Source organism: Squalius cephalus (assembly GCF_949319135.1).
Source record: "Squalius cephalus genome assembly, chromosome: 5".
Lineage (NCBI taxonomy): Eukaryota > Metazoa > Chordata > Actinopteri > Cypriniformes > Leuciscidae > Squalius > Squalius cephalus.
In genome coordinates this window covers 13320983-13338559 of record NC_137126.1, presented here as the reverse complement: position 1 = coordinate 13338559, position 17577 = coordinate 13320983, and the positions used below count along the sequence as shown (strand labels likewise).

The following is a 17577-nucleotide window of genomic DNA, read 5'->3' as shown; positions in this document are numbered from 1 at the left end:
CCAAATAGACACAACAAATGGAAAAAAAGCACTTATTGAAAGACAGAGATCTTTGTGCCATTCCTAAAAACATACATTTGTACATACCTTTCATTTCCAATGTGTTTGATTTTCACTTTACCATGTTCATGTTCCAGAGACTCATGTGAATGTTGAAGTCGGCAGGACTCAGTGGCATCTGGGCCCTGAAAAAAAGGTGAACATACTGATATCAAGAGAAAGGCCTGCACGATTTTGCAAATAAATATTAGATTTTTCTTGTTAAAATTGCTTTTTAAAATTCACAAAATACACACACACACACACACACACACACACACACACACACACAAATGTTTCCAACAATAATGAACACCAGGTTTGTTGTGCCTTGTAGGCATAAGCTATGCGCAGTGCTGGGTAAAATAATAATAACAATAGATAGCAGTATAAATCTTCCAAAATATTTCAGTAACAACCAAGCTAGAGAAAAATATATTGATTATCATGTTACTTCAAATGTTTCCATTCGTTATGATGATATGAAATGAGATAATAGTAAAAACATGAAGCCGTTTGGTGTGTTTTGCTTTTCAAATTTTCAAATGATACATTCAAACGCGATCGCGCTGCAAAATCTGATACATTCAAACGCGATCGCGCTCAAATATAAAACATTATGGTTACCATACATATCTACGTTTGACCAGATATCCACAAACACAGTAGGCTTAACAGTAAACACGGGTCTAAATATTATAATACTACTTTTACCATGCTGTGTTTTATTATAGAATATAAAAACATCCTCGTGTTGAACACGTATACAAGCACTGAAACGTTGCCTATCATTCTAGTTCACATTTCATGTTTCTGTCTATATACATGTACATATATGAAATTAGGCTTAGTTCATGTTTTTACTCCAAACTCATTTCATAACATACATTTTAATCTGGCACGACCAGTTTAACATGTCTTACCTTAAAAATCTTCTCATCTTCAAATCGCGTTTGAAGTAAATCCGAGGCAAATTCAAGGTAAACAGCACAGCACAGCACAGCTTACAGTCGTCCAAACGCGATGAAAAGGAGTAAGTTACGAAGTCTCTGCTTCTTTGTTTTGAGGTGATGAGGGCGTTTACAGGTCTGCGTTTCTCCGCATGGATCATTTGCATGTCAATCGCTCGTGCGCGCGTAGGCGTGTTCAAATTAAATTTAATGAGGACGCGTTTGAGAAACTGTACATGCCGCTGCTTTCGTATGGATTACTTAAAAATAGAATATTTGTTTTTTATATAATTTACATACTTTAAAAATAGAGATTCCAAGCGTTGTATAGACATGCGTTTCAAGTCTGTGTGACAAACATTCGCTGAGTTACAGGTCATTTTCTGTCGCGTTTCAGAATGAGTTTCACATTGAGAGAGACGGCAGAATGCGCATCATGTTTATTTTCTTTGTTTTACGAAAAACACAACATTTTGTTTTTATTATGAGTGTACACAAATAAAAGAAGACATTTAACAGTTTTGAATGATGTACAATACAAGTATGTAAAATCAAAATCAACAGAGTATTTTGCACTGATATATAAAAAAACGAGCAGATCACGCCGGCGTGATTGCCGACCTCAGGGGGTTAAAAGGTCAGGTTTGAACAAAGCAAATGAGAATCTAAAGAAAAAAATTAATTGGAGATGTTTATTATTATTTAAAGAGTTAAGTATCAGTCTTTAAATGTGTTTTGTTCCAATGAAACCCACATATACAGTAATTGGTTCAAATCAGTCTGTTGACGTGTCATCCAGTTGTAAAAGACAGATGGTTCATTTGAATGGGTTGTTTCACCTCATATTATGTCTGTTGTGATGCATTTATAATAAATCCATGCTGCTGTTTTATGCTTCATTTGTTGTTTGCTCATCTGGATTTAATTTTATGTATGTATGTACACATATACGTTTAGTTTAATTGGGTTGGGGTGCCGTGAAAAAAAACACTACAAAGGGGCCATACATTCAAAAAGTTTTGGGAACCACTGATAAACCACTATAGAGCATACTTTTTTAGTTGTCGTGAAGTAATTACTTATTCATAATAAGTACCTACCCAAGAGAGTATGCGATTTCGAACGCAGCCTTTGTGTCCAGGGATGGTGATGATTGGCTCATTCAGGCTAATAAGTGTTCCAACCTGATTGGTGCAGTGACTGCAGTCAATTCCAGGCACACCTTAAAGGGGTGGTAAAACACCTTTTTTTCGAAGGCTTGATTGTGTTTGTGGGGGCACTGTAACATGTGTTCATGCTTCGTTTTTAAAAATGCGCATTATTTTTCACATATAACCATTATTCTACACTGCTCTGTCCCTCCTTGTAAAAACGGTCAGATGATTTCCGGGTTCTATGAAGCATCACAAATATCCTGAATGGGAAAACCAGAGGACCAAGCCCAAGACGAGGCCATGCCTCTAGTCGAATGAGCCTTGATACCTATAGGGCAAACCTGACCCACTGAGGTATATGCCATACATATGGCATCCACTATCCATCTAGACAGTCTTTGCTTAGTGACTGGATAACCCTTAGATCGGCCACCAAAACAGACAAAGAGCTGTTCTGATTGTCTAAAAGACGCAGAACGCTCCAGATAGATTCTCAGTGCTCTGACAGGGCAGAGTAGATTAGCTTCCTCAACCTCAGCAGAAGGGGGAAGGGCTAATAATGTGATGACCTGTGCTCTAAACGGCATTGAGAGCACTTTGGGTACATAGCCATGTCTGGGTTTGAGGATGACCCTGGAGTCATCCAACCCAAACTCCAACATAAAGGGCTCACGGAGAGGGCCTGCAGATCTCCCACTCGCTTGATAGATGCCAGTGCCAGCAGGAGAGCAGTCTTTAGCGAGAGAGGTTTAAGATCAGCCGACTGGAGCGGTTCAAAAGGTGGACTTTTCAGGGCCCCAAGGACCGTGGAGAGGTCCCAAGATGGCACGGATGAAGGTCTGGAGGGGTTCAACCTCTTTAGCTCCTTTTAGAAACCGTACCACCAGGTCGTTTCTTCCTAGTGATTGGCCAGCCACCGGAGCATGATGAGCTGCAATGGCTGCCACATACACTTTGAGCGTGGACGGGGAACGGCCCACGTCCTACAGCTCCTGTAGGAAGGAGAGTATCACAGATACCTCACATGACCCTGGATCAAAGAGTTTTTTCGAGCACCAGCTGGAAAACCCTGACCACTTCAGAGCATAAAGGCGGCTGGTAGATGGGGCCCTAGCCTCAGTGATGTGTTTAAGACCTTCTCAGGAAGGTCCCTTTGTACCCGTTTAGGGGCCAGACATGGAGGGCCCATAAGTCGGGTCGCAGATGCCATATCGTCCCGTTGGCCTGTGTGAGGAGGTCTTTCCTCAGCGGAACAGGCCAGGGGACTCTGTCCGATAACTGAACCAGCTCTGGAAAACACGGCCTGGATTCCCAGAGGGGGGCCACTAGGAGGACTGGGCATCCGCTCTCCCTGACCCGTTTGATGGCCTGGGGGATCATTGAAATGGGAGGAAACGCATAAAGGGGGTGGCTGGGCCAGAGATGGGCCAGCACGTCCCTGTTCTTCGAGAAGAACACTGCGCAGTGGGTGTTGGTTCTCGAGGCAAAAAGGTCGACTTCGGCCTCGCCGAACACACTCCATATCAGACTGACCGTCTGTGAGTTCAGGGACCACTCGCCTAGGGGAGTGTTGCCCCGTGAGAGCATATCTGCACCTAGATTCTGAATGCCAGGGATATGCGCTGCCCTCAGAGAACTCAGATTGGTCTGTGCCCACAAGAGGAGGTCTCTCGCTATGGCGTACAGGTTGCCCGACCTGATGCCGCCCTGGCGATTTATGTAGGCCACCACTGACGTGTTGTCCATGCGGACTAAGACGTGGTGATCTTTGAGGTTTGACAGAAATGCTTTGAGTGCCAAACAAACTGCTTTCATTTCCAGACAGTTGATATGTAAGCTCTGCTCCGTGCTCGACCAGAGGCCGGAGGCAGGCTTGCCCTCGTGCAGCACTCTCCAACCTAGGTTGGATGGAAACTACTCCTGGAAACTACTCCCATGGTCACACCCTTGTGGTACCAGTCCTGAGCCCGCCAGGGAATCAGAGTCCGTAAACAACCGTGATTCTCCATGATGCGCAGGCTGCCTGACGGCGTTTGAGCCAGTGCTGCAGCGGGCGCATGCGCAGTAATCCCATATGGAGTACTGACGATGCTGCTGCCATGAGACCGAGAAGTTTCTGAAATTTCTTTAGCGCTGTCATCGTTATAGAGTCGATAACTGTGCCCAGAAAGACCTCACTCTGGCTGGGGGTCAGTTTGCTCTTGGTTACATTGATTTTGAGACCCAGACATTTCAAATGGCCGAGAATCAAATCCCTGTGTGACAGTAGCTCGGTTCTCGACTGTGCCAGCACCAGCCAGTCATCGAGATAATTTAGCATGCGCACTCCCTGATGTCTCAGGGGAGAAAGCGCTGCATCCATGCACTTTGTGAATGTACGGGGTGCTAGGGATAGACCGAATGGCAGAACGGTGTATTGATAAGCCTGACCCTCGAAGGCGAATCTCAAGAATGGCCTGTGACGAGGGTTTATCTGAATGTGAAAGTATGCATCTTTCAGATCCACCGTAAAAAAACAATCCCCCGGGCGAACTTGCGCGAGGATATGTTTGGTAGTTAACATTTTGAAAGACCGTCTCATGAGAGCCTTGTTCAAATGTCTCAAATCTAGTATGGGTATGAGACCGCCGTCTTTTTTCGGGACTAGAAAATAGCGGCTGTAGAAACCCAAGTGTTTTAGCGCGGGGGGGACTAGCTCTATCGCCCCTTTTGCTAACAGATTCTGTATTTCAGCGCGAAGCACGTGACCTGTGTTGCTTCTCACCGAAGTCTTGACAACCGCCTGGGGGTCTGTGAGCGAATTGGAGCGAGTAGCCTTGCTTTTTTGTGTTTATGACCCAACTCGACATGACCCAACGCCTGTGTGGCTAGGGTTTGACACAAAGTTTGGGATGGGCCGCCTAACACAGGAGAACCTGATACCCTTACATTGTGATTTGTGCACATACTGAGTGTTGGACTGACTGTACAGGCTTTTGTCTGGGGAAAAGTCAGTGTAACAACTGGGAGGGGGCCGCCTAGTGAAGGGGGACCGTGAACCTGTGTGTTGTGATTGTGAAACATACTCTTTTTGTGCTTTACGTGGGTCGCCGTGAGAACGGCGTTTGTTTGTAGAGGCGCGCGCAGTGCAGCAATCATAAAATCTCCAGCTGCCGAGTTAGACAGGGAGCTGTGAAAAGTGTCATGGGATTTTGAGCAGTGACTATCTGTGGCGGCACACGCTTCATAGCGGGCGCACTGACTGCAGTGATAGTGTGCGGCATGAGCGGTGCGCGCATGTAACGGGCCTAATGACTGATTTGAGGACGTTCCCAGCCACCTGTGAGCAGGGGCTGTGGGGGAACATTTATTTCTCACTCTGTTTGAGCTACTGTGAGAACAGCGATAGTTTGCAGCGGTGCACGGTTTAACGGGCCCCTAGACTGCAGCTATAGCTCTGTTAGAATCGTGATTTAACATGACTAGCTGGCCATGCTTCGTCCAGTTGCACTCGTGCTGGGTTTAGATGGGGGGCGGGATCAAACGTTGAGCCTGACCAACCCCTTTCCCGGACGTTGCCAAAGAGGGTGAGTCACGCGGAAGCGGGGCCGGCGTGAACTTGTTCGCTTTGGTGAAAAGATTCAGTGCAGCCAAGATTCGAACTCGGGTCTCTGGCGCGAGAGTCTCCGAATCCACCACTGAGCCACAGGGGGGGATTGACAGAGAAGAACTCTTATAGTACTTAGAATGGCGGCTTGTTCTTGCAGTGAGAGAGAACGGTTTCAGCGTGGTTTATTCCAGGCAATAAAACCGCGTTGTTGTGTCTGAATCACGGAGACGGTTCTGCGTGATGAACAGAATGTAAGGGAGCGGTAGCTCCAGGCCCGGACTGGCCATCGGGAGCACGGGGGGAATTCCCGGTGGCCTGGCGACTATTTTGGCCAGCCAGGCCAAAATAGTCGCCAGGCCACCGGGAATTCCCCCTGGCAAGGCTACGATTCAACTTTAAGCCTCAGCCAAACGGTTAAACAGAAAATGTGAGCATCGCCAGATGATGGAGAGAAAACGGCCAGGTGGAGCAGAGAGGGAAAGGACAACGAAAAAGAAAGCACTCAGAGAACAAGCATCAAAATGTTGCAAAATTAATGACCTGTTCAGGGCTTCAAGTGCAGGTCAGTTTCATCTGTAAATACTGTACTTTTTTCTTCGTTAACTTAGTATTGAAACGCTAGCAAATGTAAGCGGTATAGCGCCCCATTACTATCGTCATTCAAAATACTGTAAGGAGATTAATATTATTTAGTGTAAAGTTACACTAGTAATTTAGCAGACAAATATGAACATTTATGTGGTACTGGGAGCAGGGAGACAGGAGTGATAGTGCAGACATCAACAAAAAAATAATGCAATGATGTTGGTGGAAGGGAGAGACAGAGAGATATTAGGGAAAATGAAAATAAGGAAAAGGGAAGTGAGGATACCGTTCAAGAGAAAGCCTTTAAACCAATAAATGTAATTTAGGAAAAAACAGGGTTGTCCGTGTTTCAAAATTTTATTTGGGTGCATAGGATGGCCTGGATGAGTGTAGGATTTCCCGGCCTGAAATTGTGTCACAGTCCGGCCCTGGGTAGCTCTCTTGTGTCGTAAAGAGAGATAGCCGCATGCACATCTGACCGCGCGCTTATTCCGTCGAGGCTCGACGAGGGAAGAAACGGGGGGAGTGCGTAAGGCGGTTTGCCGTCTCAAAGGAGAGCTAGCCGCGAGCGCATGATGTAATAAGCCGATCCGCTTATCGATCCGCACATCTGACCGCGCGCTTCTTCTGTCGCTGCTCAATGAGAGAAGGAAGCGGGCAAGTGCATGAGAGAGCATTTTCAGAGAAAACGCACTTCTGTGTGACGTGCAAAACAGAGGGCGGGGTAGCTCTCTTGCGTCGTAAAGAGAGCTAGCCTCGCGAACATCTACCCGCGCGCTTCTTCCGTCAAGGCTCGACGAGGGAAGAAACGGGGGGAGCGCGAGAGGCAGTTTGCCGTCCCAAAGGAGAGCTAGCCGCGAGCGCATGATATAATAAGCCCGTAGGCCTCGTGCAGATGCATCCGCATGTGGCACAAGAGGAGCGAGGCATTTGGAACAACGCTCGCGCTCTTTATAAATCACAATAATAATTGAAAGGATATGCGTCGATGCTGGATGACCACAGGAGAACGGCGACAGGAGAAAAAACGACTTCTGTGTTGAAGGCATAGTCTGCTGTATGCTGCTCGCTCAGGCTGATAAGGGTTCAACGGCGAAGGCTTTCAAAGGATTCAGAGACGTGAAGTTGTCGCTGAACGAGTAAAATCTGCTAAAATGGCGTTTTTCGGGGATTAATATGGGCTAAGGTCGCGCCATTGGATGTGCAGTTGCCGCAGCACAGCCAATGAGTGAGCCAGACACTCACTGTGCTAGCTGTGCAGCTGCAAAATGCGTTTTACATTATAGGCTTCAGTAAATCGAGGAAAAGGAGTTTCCCCACTGCGTATACGCAATACGAAGTGACCGTTCGAAAGAGAACCATGCTTAGCATGCCTGTAGATAAACAAGCATGTAGATAAACAATACATAAAAGCTATAATCAAAGAATAACTTACACTGATCACATAAACGACAACAACCACAAACATTCCAAGTTCGCTGTGCTGGTGATATTAAACAGAAGTTTGTGATTGATTTACTGCTAGTTATTTAGCTCCAGCTGGAGAACATTCACCTCTCATCGGCTCCTCTTGTGCCGGGGTGTTTCCTCTTTAAGTGCTTTAACATGCATGTTGTGCTCCCGTGAAAAGCAAGTTCCGCCTTGCATGTATTGCACAGGACAGCATTCTTGGTTTGAAGTTTTGTGAAACTTTCACACACCTTGCTAGTTCGGATTCGTTTGCACTCCGTCATAATTTGCGCTGTGTCTACCGCAATAGCATTTGTAAGGGCTGCATTACACTCTAGCGCTACAGCACCGTAGCGGTCAAATCGCGATATTGCAGGCCCTTACATTAGGTCACGTGAGATCAAACGCCTACTCGACAACAAAGATATTTTGTCAACAATTTTTTATTGTCGACGTTGTCAACAATGTCGACTAATCGTTTCAGCCCTACTTACAGGTTGTGGCTCGTAAACAACAGTTTTTAAAGTTGGAACTGCTCCATCTTTCAGGACAAGCCGTGCGAATCCTGCATTGAACTCGCGTAGATTGAGGAAACTTTCTTCCGGAAAATGTGCAGCACAGAGAGTGACATTTGGTTTATAATTATGAGAGACCGAGTTAAAAAAAAAAATTTAACCATTGCTCCCTAACTACACCGTCCTTAGGAAGACTGAACAAAGTGCAATCTGGGTGAAAATAACAGTGTTTCGACGGCATGGCGGCAACGACACTCTACTACCACAACAACTCTTCTCCAAAGCAACATAAAATGGCCTCGCCCCCTTTATTTATTGTGTTCCCAGGGGAGGGGTTTATGTAAATTTTGGGGTTAGTGATGTCACTAACCCTGGATGAATGTCTTGTAGTCCCTACCAGCCGTTTGCTGTAGTCATTAGAAATTGATTTCTTTAAAAGCAAATATCTCCCTTTGTATTGAACTTTGAGCGTTATAACTTTGCAGATGTTGTTTATGCTCAAACAGCAACATTACACACTAACTAAAGTTAAAAAAGTGAAATCACATTCAACCACCCCTTTAAAAGCCCTGATGTCACTCCCTTTAGCGGAACATTCAGTTGTTTTGTTAGGAGCGTATTGTTGGTGCAACAGTAGTTACAGCAAAATCAACAGTAGTTACAAGGTGTTTGGTTTAATTTATTTGACATGTTCTATGCGTAGCTTGTGCATTTATTCTTGGGCTATGGTTAGAAGTTTACAAAATTTTTACTGACAGACCAAATTTTGCCTTGTTTGAACGGTTATTAGACGTCTTTTAAATACAAAATTGCTTGCTGGGTTGTTTGTTCTCTGAGAGTGAATTAGAATGTAGTAAGAAACTGTTTGGTATTTTGACCCCATTGCCTGTTTACTGACACTGATTTTGGTTTGCCCTTCTAACTAGTTTGCTCTGGCCTATAAAAGCTATTGAAAGAGATGCTCCCAGAGGTCATAGATCCTCTTCTTAATATCATTAATTCATCTTTGTCATTAGGATACATACCAAAAACCTTTAAGCTGGCTATGATTAAACCGTTTGTTAAAAAAACGCAACTTGATCCTACAGAATTAGTCAATTACAGGCCGATATCGAATCTGCCTTTTCTGTCAAAGATATTAGAAAAAGCAGTATCCTCACAACTGTGTTCCTTTCTTGAAAGAAATTATATCTGTGAGGATTTTCAGTCCGGATTTAGACCGTACCATAGTACCGAGACAGCTCTCGTTAGAGTCACAAACGATCGTGGTTGTATCTCTCTATTAGTGGTACTTGATTTATAGACTTCTATAATTCAATGTTAGGCTGCATAGATTAGGTCAGCCGGAACCGGGAACACTTCCCATAAATCCTGATGTACTCGTTACATCATAAGAAGAATGGCATCTACGCTAATTTTAGTGTCTTTTTTTATCCCGAGGTTTTCCCGCAGCCTGCCGGATCCAGGCCGTATCCAGATCTGACAAAGGACCTTCGCCTGGACCCGATGACAACGCAGTGCTGAAGTGCCAACTAGTCTCTCCCTATGGAGGATCCCTTTACCACTCTACAGATAAAGCGTTGTCGGGAAAATTCATTTCGTTTCCCCGAAGTGACAAAATAAAATAAAATTCTGTATCAAAATTTATAAGGAAAGACCAGTACTTTGTTTAGGCTTGGTTTGTAGGGAATTACAAACCTGCGCACATATATTCAAACGCACATACTGTAACTATAGAGCCAATTCTTAATGTGCATGTGAACGCCATCAGCGTTTATCACAGGTTCACGTTTAAAGTCTGTGTAGAGAGAATGGTGTCGTCTTAGCGGCCCCTAATTTAATAACAAATGATCGTTGCGACGGAAGAGAACCAATCAAAACTAACTTTAGCTGGAAAATAACTTTATTAAAGAAACGCTATAAAGCCAAAACAATCTCTGTTACCTTAAATTATACATTTATCTCTGTAAAGCTGCTTTGAAACAATCTACATTGTTAAAAGCGCTATATAAATGAAGATGACTTGACTTGACTTGACTTGACAATATAAAACTCAAAACTACATTTTTTGAATACCATCTTTCAAGAGTAAAAACGGTTTGTGAATCCTGCATTGAACTCCAAGATTTGAGAAGCAGTCGTCAGTAAAATAAAGGGAACACAGCAAAAGTTTAGGATTATACTGCTGTGATATCGTGGTAAAGATGAATTTTAACCACTAATTCTTCACATGCTCGTCCTTGGGCAGTGAAAAAAAAAAACTGGCTTTACCTTCACTATAGAGCACAACGCCGTCTTCTCGACATGATGCTCTCCAGTATCCACAGGAATCAGCTGTAGGTTTGAGGGCGTTCAAGTTTTCCCTGGTGTCTGCGTGTGCAATAAGTGGGCGGGCAATATACTAATGTTTCGTCTTGATGTCACAACGAAACGGCTTATGACTCGTTTGAAAACAATTCATTTAATTCATTAAAACCTCTTACTTTTGAAAGACAATAACTTTATATTGTAAAAGTTTATTCACGATTAATACCGTTCCAAATTATTTTACATCCTAACCAGGACATATAAATATGCAGTAACTAAAGAGCCTATCCTTTAGTCGTGCTTTTAAGAGTTAGGTGAACAGTCTCTACAAATTCGTATTTTATTATAAATATAATAAATTTCCCCTTCGTAGTATAAATCTACCTTTTTAGGTACTCTTCAACCGTGTTCGCTATACAACAATAACCCTGTCGTAAGCTGCCTCTTTGGCTAGGCTTCCTAATCAATCAAACATCACAGTGCATAGATTTTCTTATCAGAAAAGAATGCTCACCCTCTTGTAGTTTTCCTCCAGCTAGGACCTTCCTGATCCAGGGAGAAGAAGGTGACACGTACTCAAAAATCCAAGTTCCAGTCAGATGATTGTAATAAATGTTTAACAATATTTATTAAAAGAATCAAAATGAAAAGAATACTTGTTACAGATTATATTATAAGTACTAAACTAACAGAGAAATATTAGCTAGGCTTAAAGCTTCTTGCATCCGAACTGCTGGCGTTCCGGATTGGAGATTGCAAGGAAGAGCCCTGAGTCTTGTCCAGGTCTCTTCTTTTATAGTCCGAATTGAGGTGCCTTCATCATATTTACTGTAAGGCATACATGATTTCAACATCACATGTACAACTGCTGATCCCAGCTAGTGTAGTCTATTTCTGTACCCGCCTGACTGTCCAGTCAGTGGCTGTCCCTCCGAAGATACAATAGTTCCTTTGTATGTGTGGACAAAGACCCTTGTCACTGCTCTCTCATGTGACTTGAGAGAGGCAGAGATGGACAGAAAACTCTTTATTCAAAACAATATTTTTAGACAGTCATATGCTTTAGTAAACCAGAGAGCTCATCTGCAGCATTATTAGTTACAGGCTTCTTATTGTGACCCTTTCTGCGTTGACGTCGAGTTTGAGGTGTGGGTGAAGTGAATGAAATGCCGCTCTCAGGTGGAGCCTCGTGACTTGGCAGCACAATATACGTTGCACTTTCAGATTTAAAACTTTGCAGGATGTTTTCATTCACTTAGAGCTATGTTACACACTACATGAAAGGTCATTTTCAAAAATCCATAATAGGGGCCCTTTAAGCAAGGATCCTGTTTGTAGACTTCAATTCTGCTTTCAACACCATCATCCCATCACTCCCCCAGGCTAAATTAAAAGATTAACCCAACTCTCTGTTCCTAGCTCTGTCTGTCAATGGATCACCAGCTTTCTGACAGATAGAAAAGATGTTGGACGTGAATTTTCCCAAACAGGACTGGGATGTGTGCTCTTCCTACTGATGTTCTCCCTGCACAAAAATAACTGCACTGCTAAAGATAATTCGGTCAAACTTCTGAAGATTTCAGATAACACCGGCCCTAATCCACAATGGTAACGAGTCTGCATACAGACAAAAGGTTGAACAACTGGCATGATAACAGTGGAGATGATAGTGGACTTCAGGAGGAACACCCCAGCACTCCCCCTACTCACCATCATGAACAACAATGTGGCTGCCATGGAGTTCTTCAAGTTGCTGGGCTCTACCATCCCTCAGAACCTGAAGTGGGACAATCACATTTTGAAAAAGGCCCAGCAGAGGTTGTACTTCCTTCGCCAGCTGAAGAAGTTCAACTTACCACAGGTGCTGCTAATGCAGTTCTACTCAGCCATCAATGTCCATCAGCCATCTGTCCTCTGCACTTCAATAACTGGTTTGGTTTACCTACCAAAATCAGACATCAGAAGACTACAGAAGACAACCGAAGGACGGTTCGGACTGCTGAGAGGATTATTGGTGCTTCCCTGCCCACCCTCCATGAACTGCATACATCCAAAGTGGAAAAAAAAGGGCTCAGAAAAATCACTCTGGATCTCTCACATCCAAGCCAACTTCTCTTTGAACTTTTGCCGTCTGGCCGGAGCTACAGAGCACTGAGCACCAGAACACCTAGGCACAAGAAAAGTTTTTTTCCCCCAGGCAATCTACCTCATGAACAGCTAAATGTTCTCCGCACTGTGCAATGATAACCATGTGCAATACCACTTAGGCTACATTTATTTAACAATACCCCATCTCTACTTATTTCACTCACTGTTAATTGAGCAATTTATTTGTGACTGTATTTGTTAATCTTTGTTAAAGTTAGTTTATAAAAATACAACTGTTAATTGTTTGTTCATGTTACTTCACAGTGCATTAACTATGTTAACAGATGCAACTTTTGATTTTAATAATGTATTAGCAAATGTTGAAATTAACATGAACAAAGATTAATAAATGCTGTAGAAGTGGAGTTCATGTTAACTGATGTAGTTAACATGAAGCTAATGAAACCTAATTGTAAAGTGCCATCTTTAAATCTATTCTATTCTGTTTGTATATAGCACACCTGTACATATTAAAGTCTATTTTGTATGTACATATTTGTATCTTATTCACATATCTTTATTGTTTTATTTTACTATTTGTGTACAGCTGTCAGACTTGTAACTGTTCCTTCTCTGTTTTCTCAGGTTTAATCCAAGCATGCCGTGCATTAATGATCACATCCATTGTGCTAGGCGCATTCGGGCTGGTGGCAACTCTAGTGGGTATGCAGTGTTCCAAGATAGGAGGGGAGAATTACATAATGAAGGGTCGTATCGCTGGGGCTGGAGGTGTCTTCTTCATACTGCAAGGTAAGAATGTCACCAAGTGATGTCCTTTACTGTCTTACCGCCTGTCATATACAGTAAAGGAAATCAGGGTAAAGTTAAAGGGAGAGTTCACCCAAAAATGAAAATTAGCCCATGATTTACTCACCCTGAAGTCATCCTAGGTGTATAGGACATTCTTCTTTCAGACGAATACAATCGGAGTTATATAAAAAAAATGGCTCTTTTTTCTTCCAAGCCTTATAATGGGAGTCAATGGGAATATTTTTTTGGAAGTCCATCAAAGTGCATCCATCCATGATAAAAGTGCTTGACACGGCTCGGTTAATAAAGGTCTTCTGAAGTGAAGCGATGAGTTTGTGTAAGAAAAATATCCATATTTAAAATTTTATTGACTAAAATAACTAGCTTCCGGCAGACGGCCGTACGCATCGATTTACGCCGAAAGACTAACTCTTGAACTAGACGCACAACGTAATGACGAACGTGGTTGCCCAGCCCTGTTTGTTTGAACCGCGAGAGGCGTCAAACCGTACGCTACTCCTACATCCTACGTCATACATTATCAAGTGTTACTCTTTTGCCATAAGTCAACTTGTGTACGGCCGTCTGCCGGAAGCTAGTTATTTTAGTTGAATAAAGTTTTAAATATGGATATTTTTCTTATACGAACGAATCGCTTCACTTCAGAATACAATCGGAGTTGCGACGGAAGTGAGTCAATCAAATTAACTTTAGCTGGAAAATAACTTTATTCAAGAACTGCTATAAAGCCAAAACAATCTCTGTTACTTTAAACTATCCTTGTATCTCTGTAAAGCCGCTTTGGAACAATCTACATTGTTAAAAGCGCTATATCAATGAAGATGACTTGACTTGACTTGACAGAAGGCCTTTATTAACTCGCCAGAGCTGTGTCGAGCACTTTTATCATGGATGGATGCACTTTGATGGACTTCCAAAAAAATATACCCATTATAAAGCTTGGGAGAGCCATGACATTTTTTAATAAACTCTGATTGTATTCGTCTGAAAGAAGAATGTCATATACACTGAGGATGGCTTCAGGGTGAGTAAATCATGGGCTAATTTTCATTTTTGGGTGAACTATCCCTTTAAGTTTTGGTTTCTGTTTCATTTTCCTGGACTTTTAGTTTGTTTCCTGTTTTTCTTTTATGTTCCCATGCTGTCTAGAATGTTTTAATTTGTTTCCATAGCAACTCATTGTGTGATTTGCTTCACCTGTTCATTATTGTTTAGCTCTTTTGCTACCCTGTTTATAGCTCTCAGTTTGAGTTGTTCTTGGTCTGATCTTGTCTATATGTTTAGGGTCGATTCTCCTGCATTCCAGAAATCTCCAGTGCTCCTGCATGTTTTTTTTATTTGGTTTATTGTTAAATAAAGTGACTGCTGTGTATAGATCCTACCTTACTACTCTCCTTGCTGCAACTAACTGTGACAATCAGGGCTAGTTTTTATAATTTTTACTTCAACCAGATGGAACTGGATAATATTCTGATTGTTCCAAACCAATCTGACTTCTGATCTATAATGCTGCCTGAATCATAATCATACACTGTTCGTTCACTGGCCAGATGAGAACTGGCCCCCTGATTGAGCCAAGGTTCTCCCAAGGTTTTTTTCTCCATTCTGCCACCTGATGGAGTTTTGGTTCCATGCCACTGTCGCCTTTTTCCACCTTTGTTACCATTGGCTTGGCTTGCTTAGTCAGGGACATTAAATGTAACATTTTTTAATATTCAGCAATAATATTAATCTGCCTGCATTGACACTATTATACAAGAACTTAACTGAGCTGGACGATGACATCACAGTTTACTCTAGAGCGGCTATATATACAGTGAGGAAAATAAGTATTTGAACACCCTGCTATTTTGCAAGTTCTCCCACTTAGAAATCATGGAGAGGTCTGAAATTGTCATCGTAGGTGCATGTCCACTGTGAGAGACATAATCTAAAAAAAAAATATCCAGAAATCACAATGTATGATTTTTTAACTATTTATTTGTATGATACAGCTGCAAATAAGTATTTGAACACCTGAGAAAATCAATGTTAATATTTGGTACAGTAGCCTTTGTTTGCAATTACAGAGGTCAAACGTTTCCTGTAGTTTTTCACCAGGTTTGCACACACTGCAGGAGGGATTTTGGCCCACTCCTCCACACAGATCTTCTCTAGATCAGTCAGGTTTCTGGGCTGTCGCTGAGAAACACGGAGTTTGAGCTCCCTCCAAAGATTCTCTATTGGGTTTAGGTCTGGAGACTGGCTAGGCCACGCCAGAACCTTGATATGCTTCTTACAGAGCCACTCCTTGGTTATCCTGGCTGTGTGCTTCGGGTCATTGTCATGTTGGAAGACCCAGCCTCGACCCATCTTCAATGCTCTAACTGAGGGAAGGAGGTTGTCCCCCAAAATCTCGCAATACATGGCCCCGGTCATCCTCTCCTTAATACAGTGCAGTCGCCCTGTCCCACGTGCAGAAAAACACCCCCAAAGCATGATGCTACCACCCCCATGCTTCACAGTAGGGATGGTGTTCTTGGGATGGTACTCATCATTCTTCTTCCTCCAAACACGTGTAGTGGAATTATGACCAAAAAGTTCTATTTTGGTCTCATCTGACCACATGACTTTCTCCCATGACTCCTCTGGATCATCCAAATGGTCATTGGCAAACTTAAGACGGGCCTTGACATGTGCTGGTTTAAGCAGGGGAACCTTCCGTGCCATGCATGATTTCAAACCATGACGTCTTAGTGTATTACCAACAGTAACCTTGGAAACGGTGGTCCCAGCTCTTTTCAGGTCATTGACCAGCTCCTCCCGTGTAGTTCTGGGCTGATTTCTCACCTTTCTTAGGATCATTGAGACCCCACGAGGTGAGATCTTGCATGGAGCCCCAGTCCGAGGGAGACTGACAGTCATGTTTAGCTTCTTCCATTTTCTAATGATTGCTCCAACAGTGGACCTTTTTTCACCAAGCTGATTGGCAATTTCCCCGTAGCCCTTTCCAGCCTTGTGGAGGTGTACAATTTTGTCTCTAGTGTCTTTGGACAGCTCTTTGGTCTTGGCCATGTTAGTAGTTGGATTCTTACTGATTGTATGGGGTGGACAGGTGTCTTTATGCAGCTAACGACCTCAAACAGGTGCATCTAATTTAGGATAATAAATGGAGTGGAGGTGGACATTTTAAAGGCAGACTAACAGGTCTTTGAGGGTCAGAATTCTAGCTGATAGACAGGTGTTCAAATACTTATTTGCAGCTGTATCATACAAATAAATAGTTAAAAAATCATACTGTAACGGTGTGTTATGTTGTCATGTTTCTGGTTTGTGTTTTCTCTGTCTTTGGTTTTTACATTCAGTTTCTTGTTCCTGTTCATTGTATTCAGTTAGTCCTAGTCTGCTAGTCATGTTAATTAGTTCCCTTGTTTCAGGTGTGTTGTCTTCTCAGTTTGTATGGTCCTGATTATTGTGCTCATTTGCCCCAGCTGTGTCTCGTTCCCTCATCCCGCTGTGTATTTAAACCCTGTGTGTTCTCTTGTTCGGGGTCAGTTATTGTATGTAGGAATGTATGTATCTTCCATGAGTAATCCCTGTTCCAGTTCTGAGTCTTGCCAAGTCTTTGTTAATTAAATTCAATTGCTGCATTTAGATCCGACTACCGTCTTTGCTTTCATGCATATCGTGACAGAATAACTGACCATACAAGGATCTAGCAGTTAGTACCCGGAGCGGTCGATCTAACCCAAGAAGATGAGCTGTGTCCAGATCGCAGCATTAGCTCAGGAGAGCCGTAACCTGTTCGACTTCAGCTTCAGATATATTCGACTGGTCGAGAACTGCCACCTGGGGAATGAAATTATAAAGGCGTGCTATCTAACTGGGGCTAAATATGTCGATCCACGACAGCTCCCCGATATCTCTGGTCTGGGATGGAGAGAGGCTATTTCCATCTGCCTGGACAGCTTAATCCCACGCCTTCCTGATTTCCCCGAGCCCGCTCGTCGCCTCTGCACAAGCGGCCCAGTGAGTGAACCGAGCCCAGTGAGTCAAGTGAGTGAACCGAGCCCCGTGAGTCAAGTGAGTGA

General features: G+C 43.1%; 1 protein-coding gene across 1 annotated transcript in view; it reads left to right on the top strand.

Moving 5' to 3' along the window:
* The window catches only part of cldn15b (claudin 15b), a gene marked incomplete at its 5' end in the record, with an annotated part of 109147 nt that overhangs the window by 79786 nt on the left and 11784 nt on the right, over positions 1 to 17577 (top strand). The window contains one exon of the mRNA XM_079870808.1: positions 13322 to 13486. Coding sequence (XP_079726934.1) covers positions 13322 to 13486 — 165 coding nt within the window. The remainder of the gene's footprint in view (positions 1 to 13321; positions 13487 to 17577) is intronic.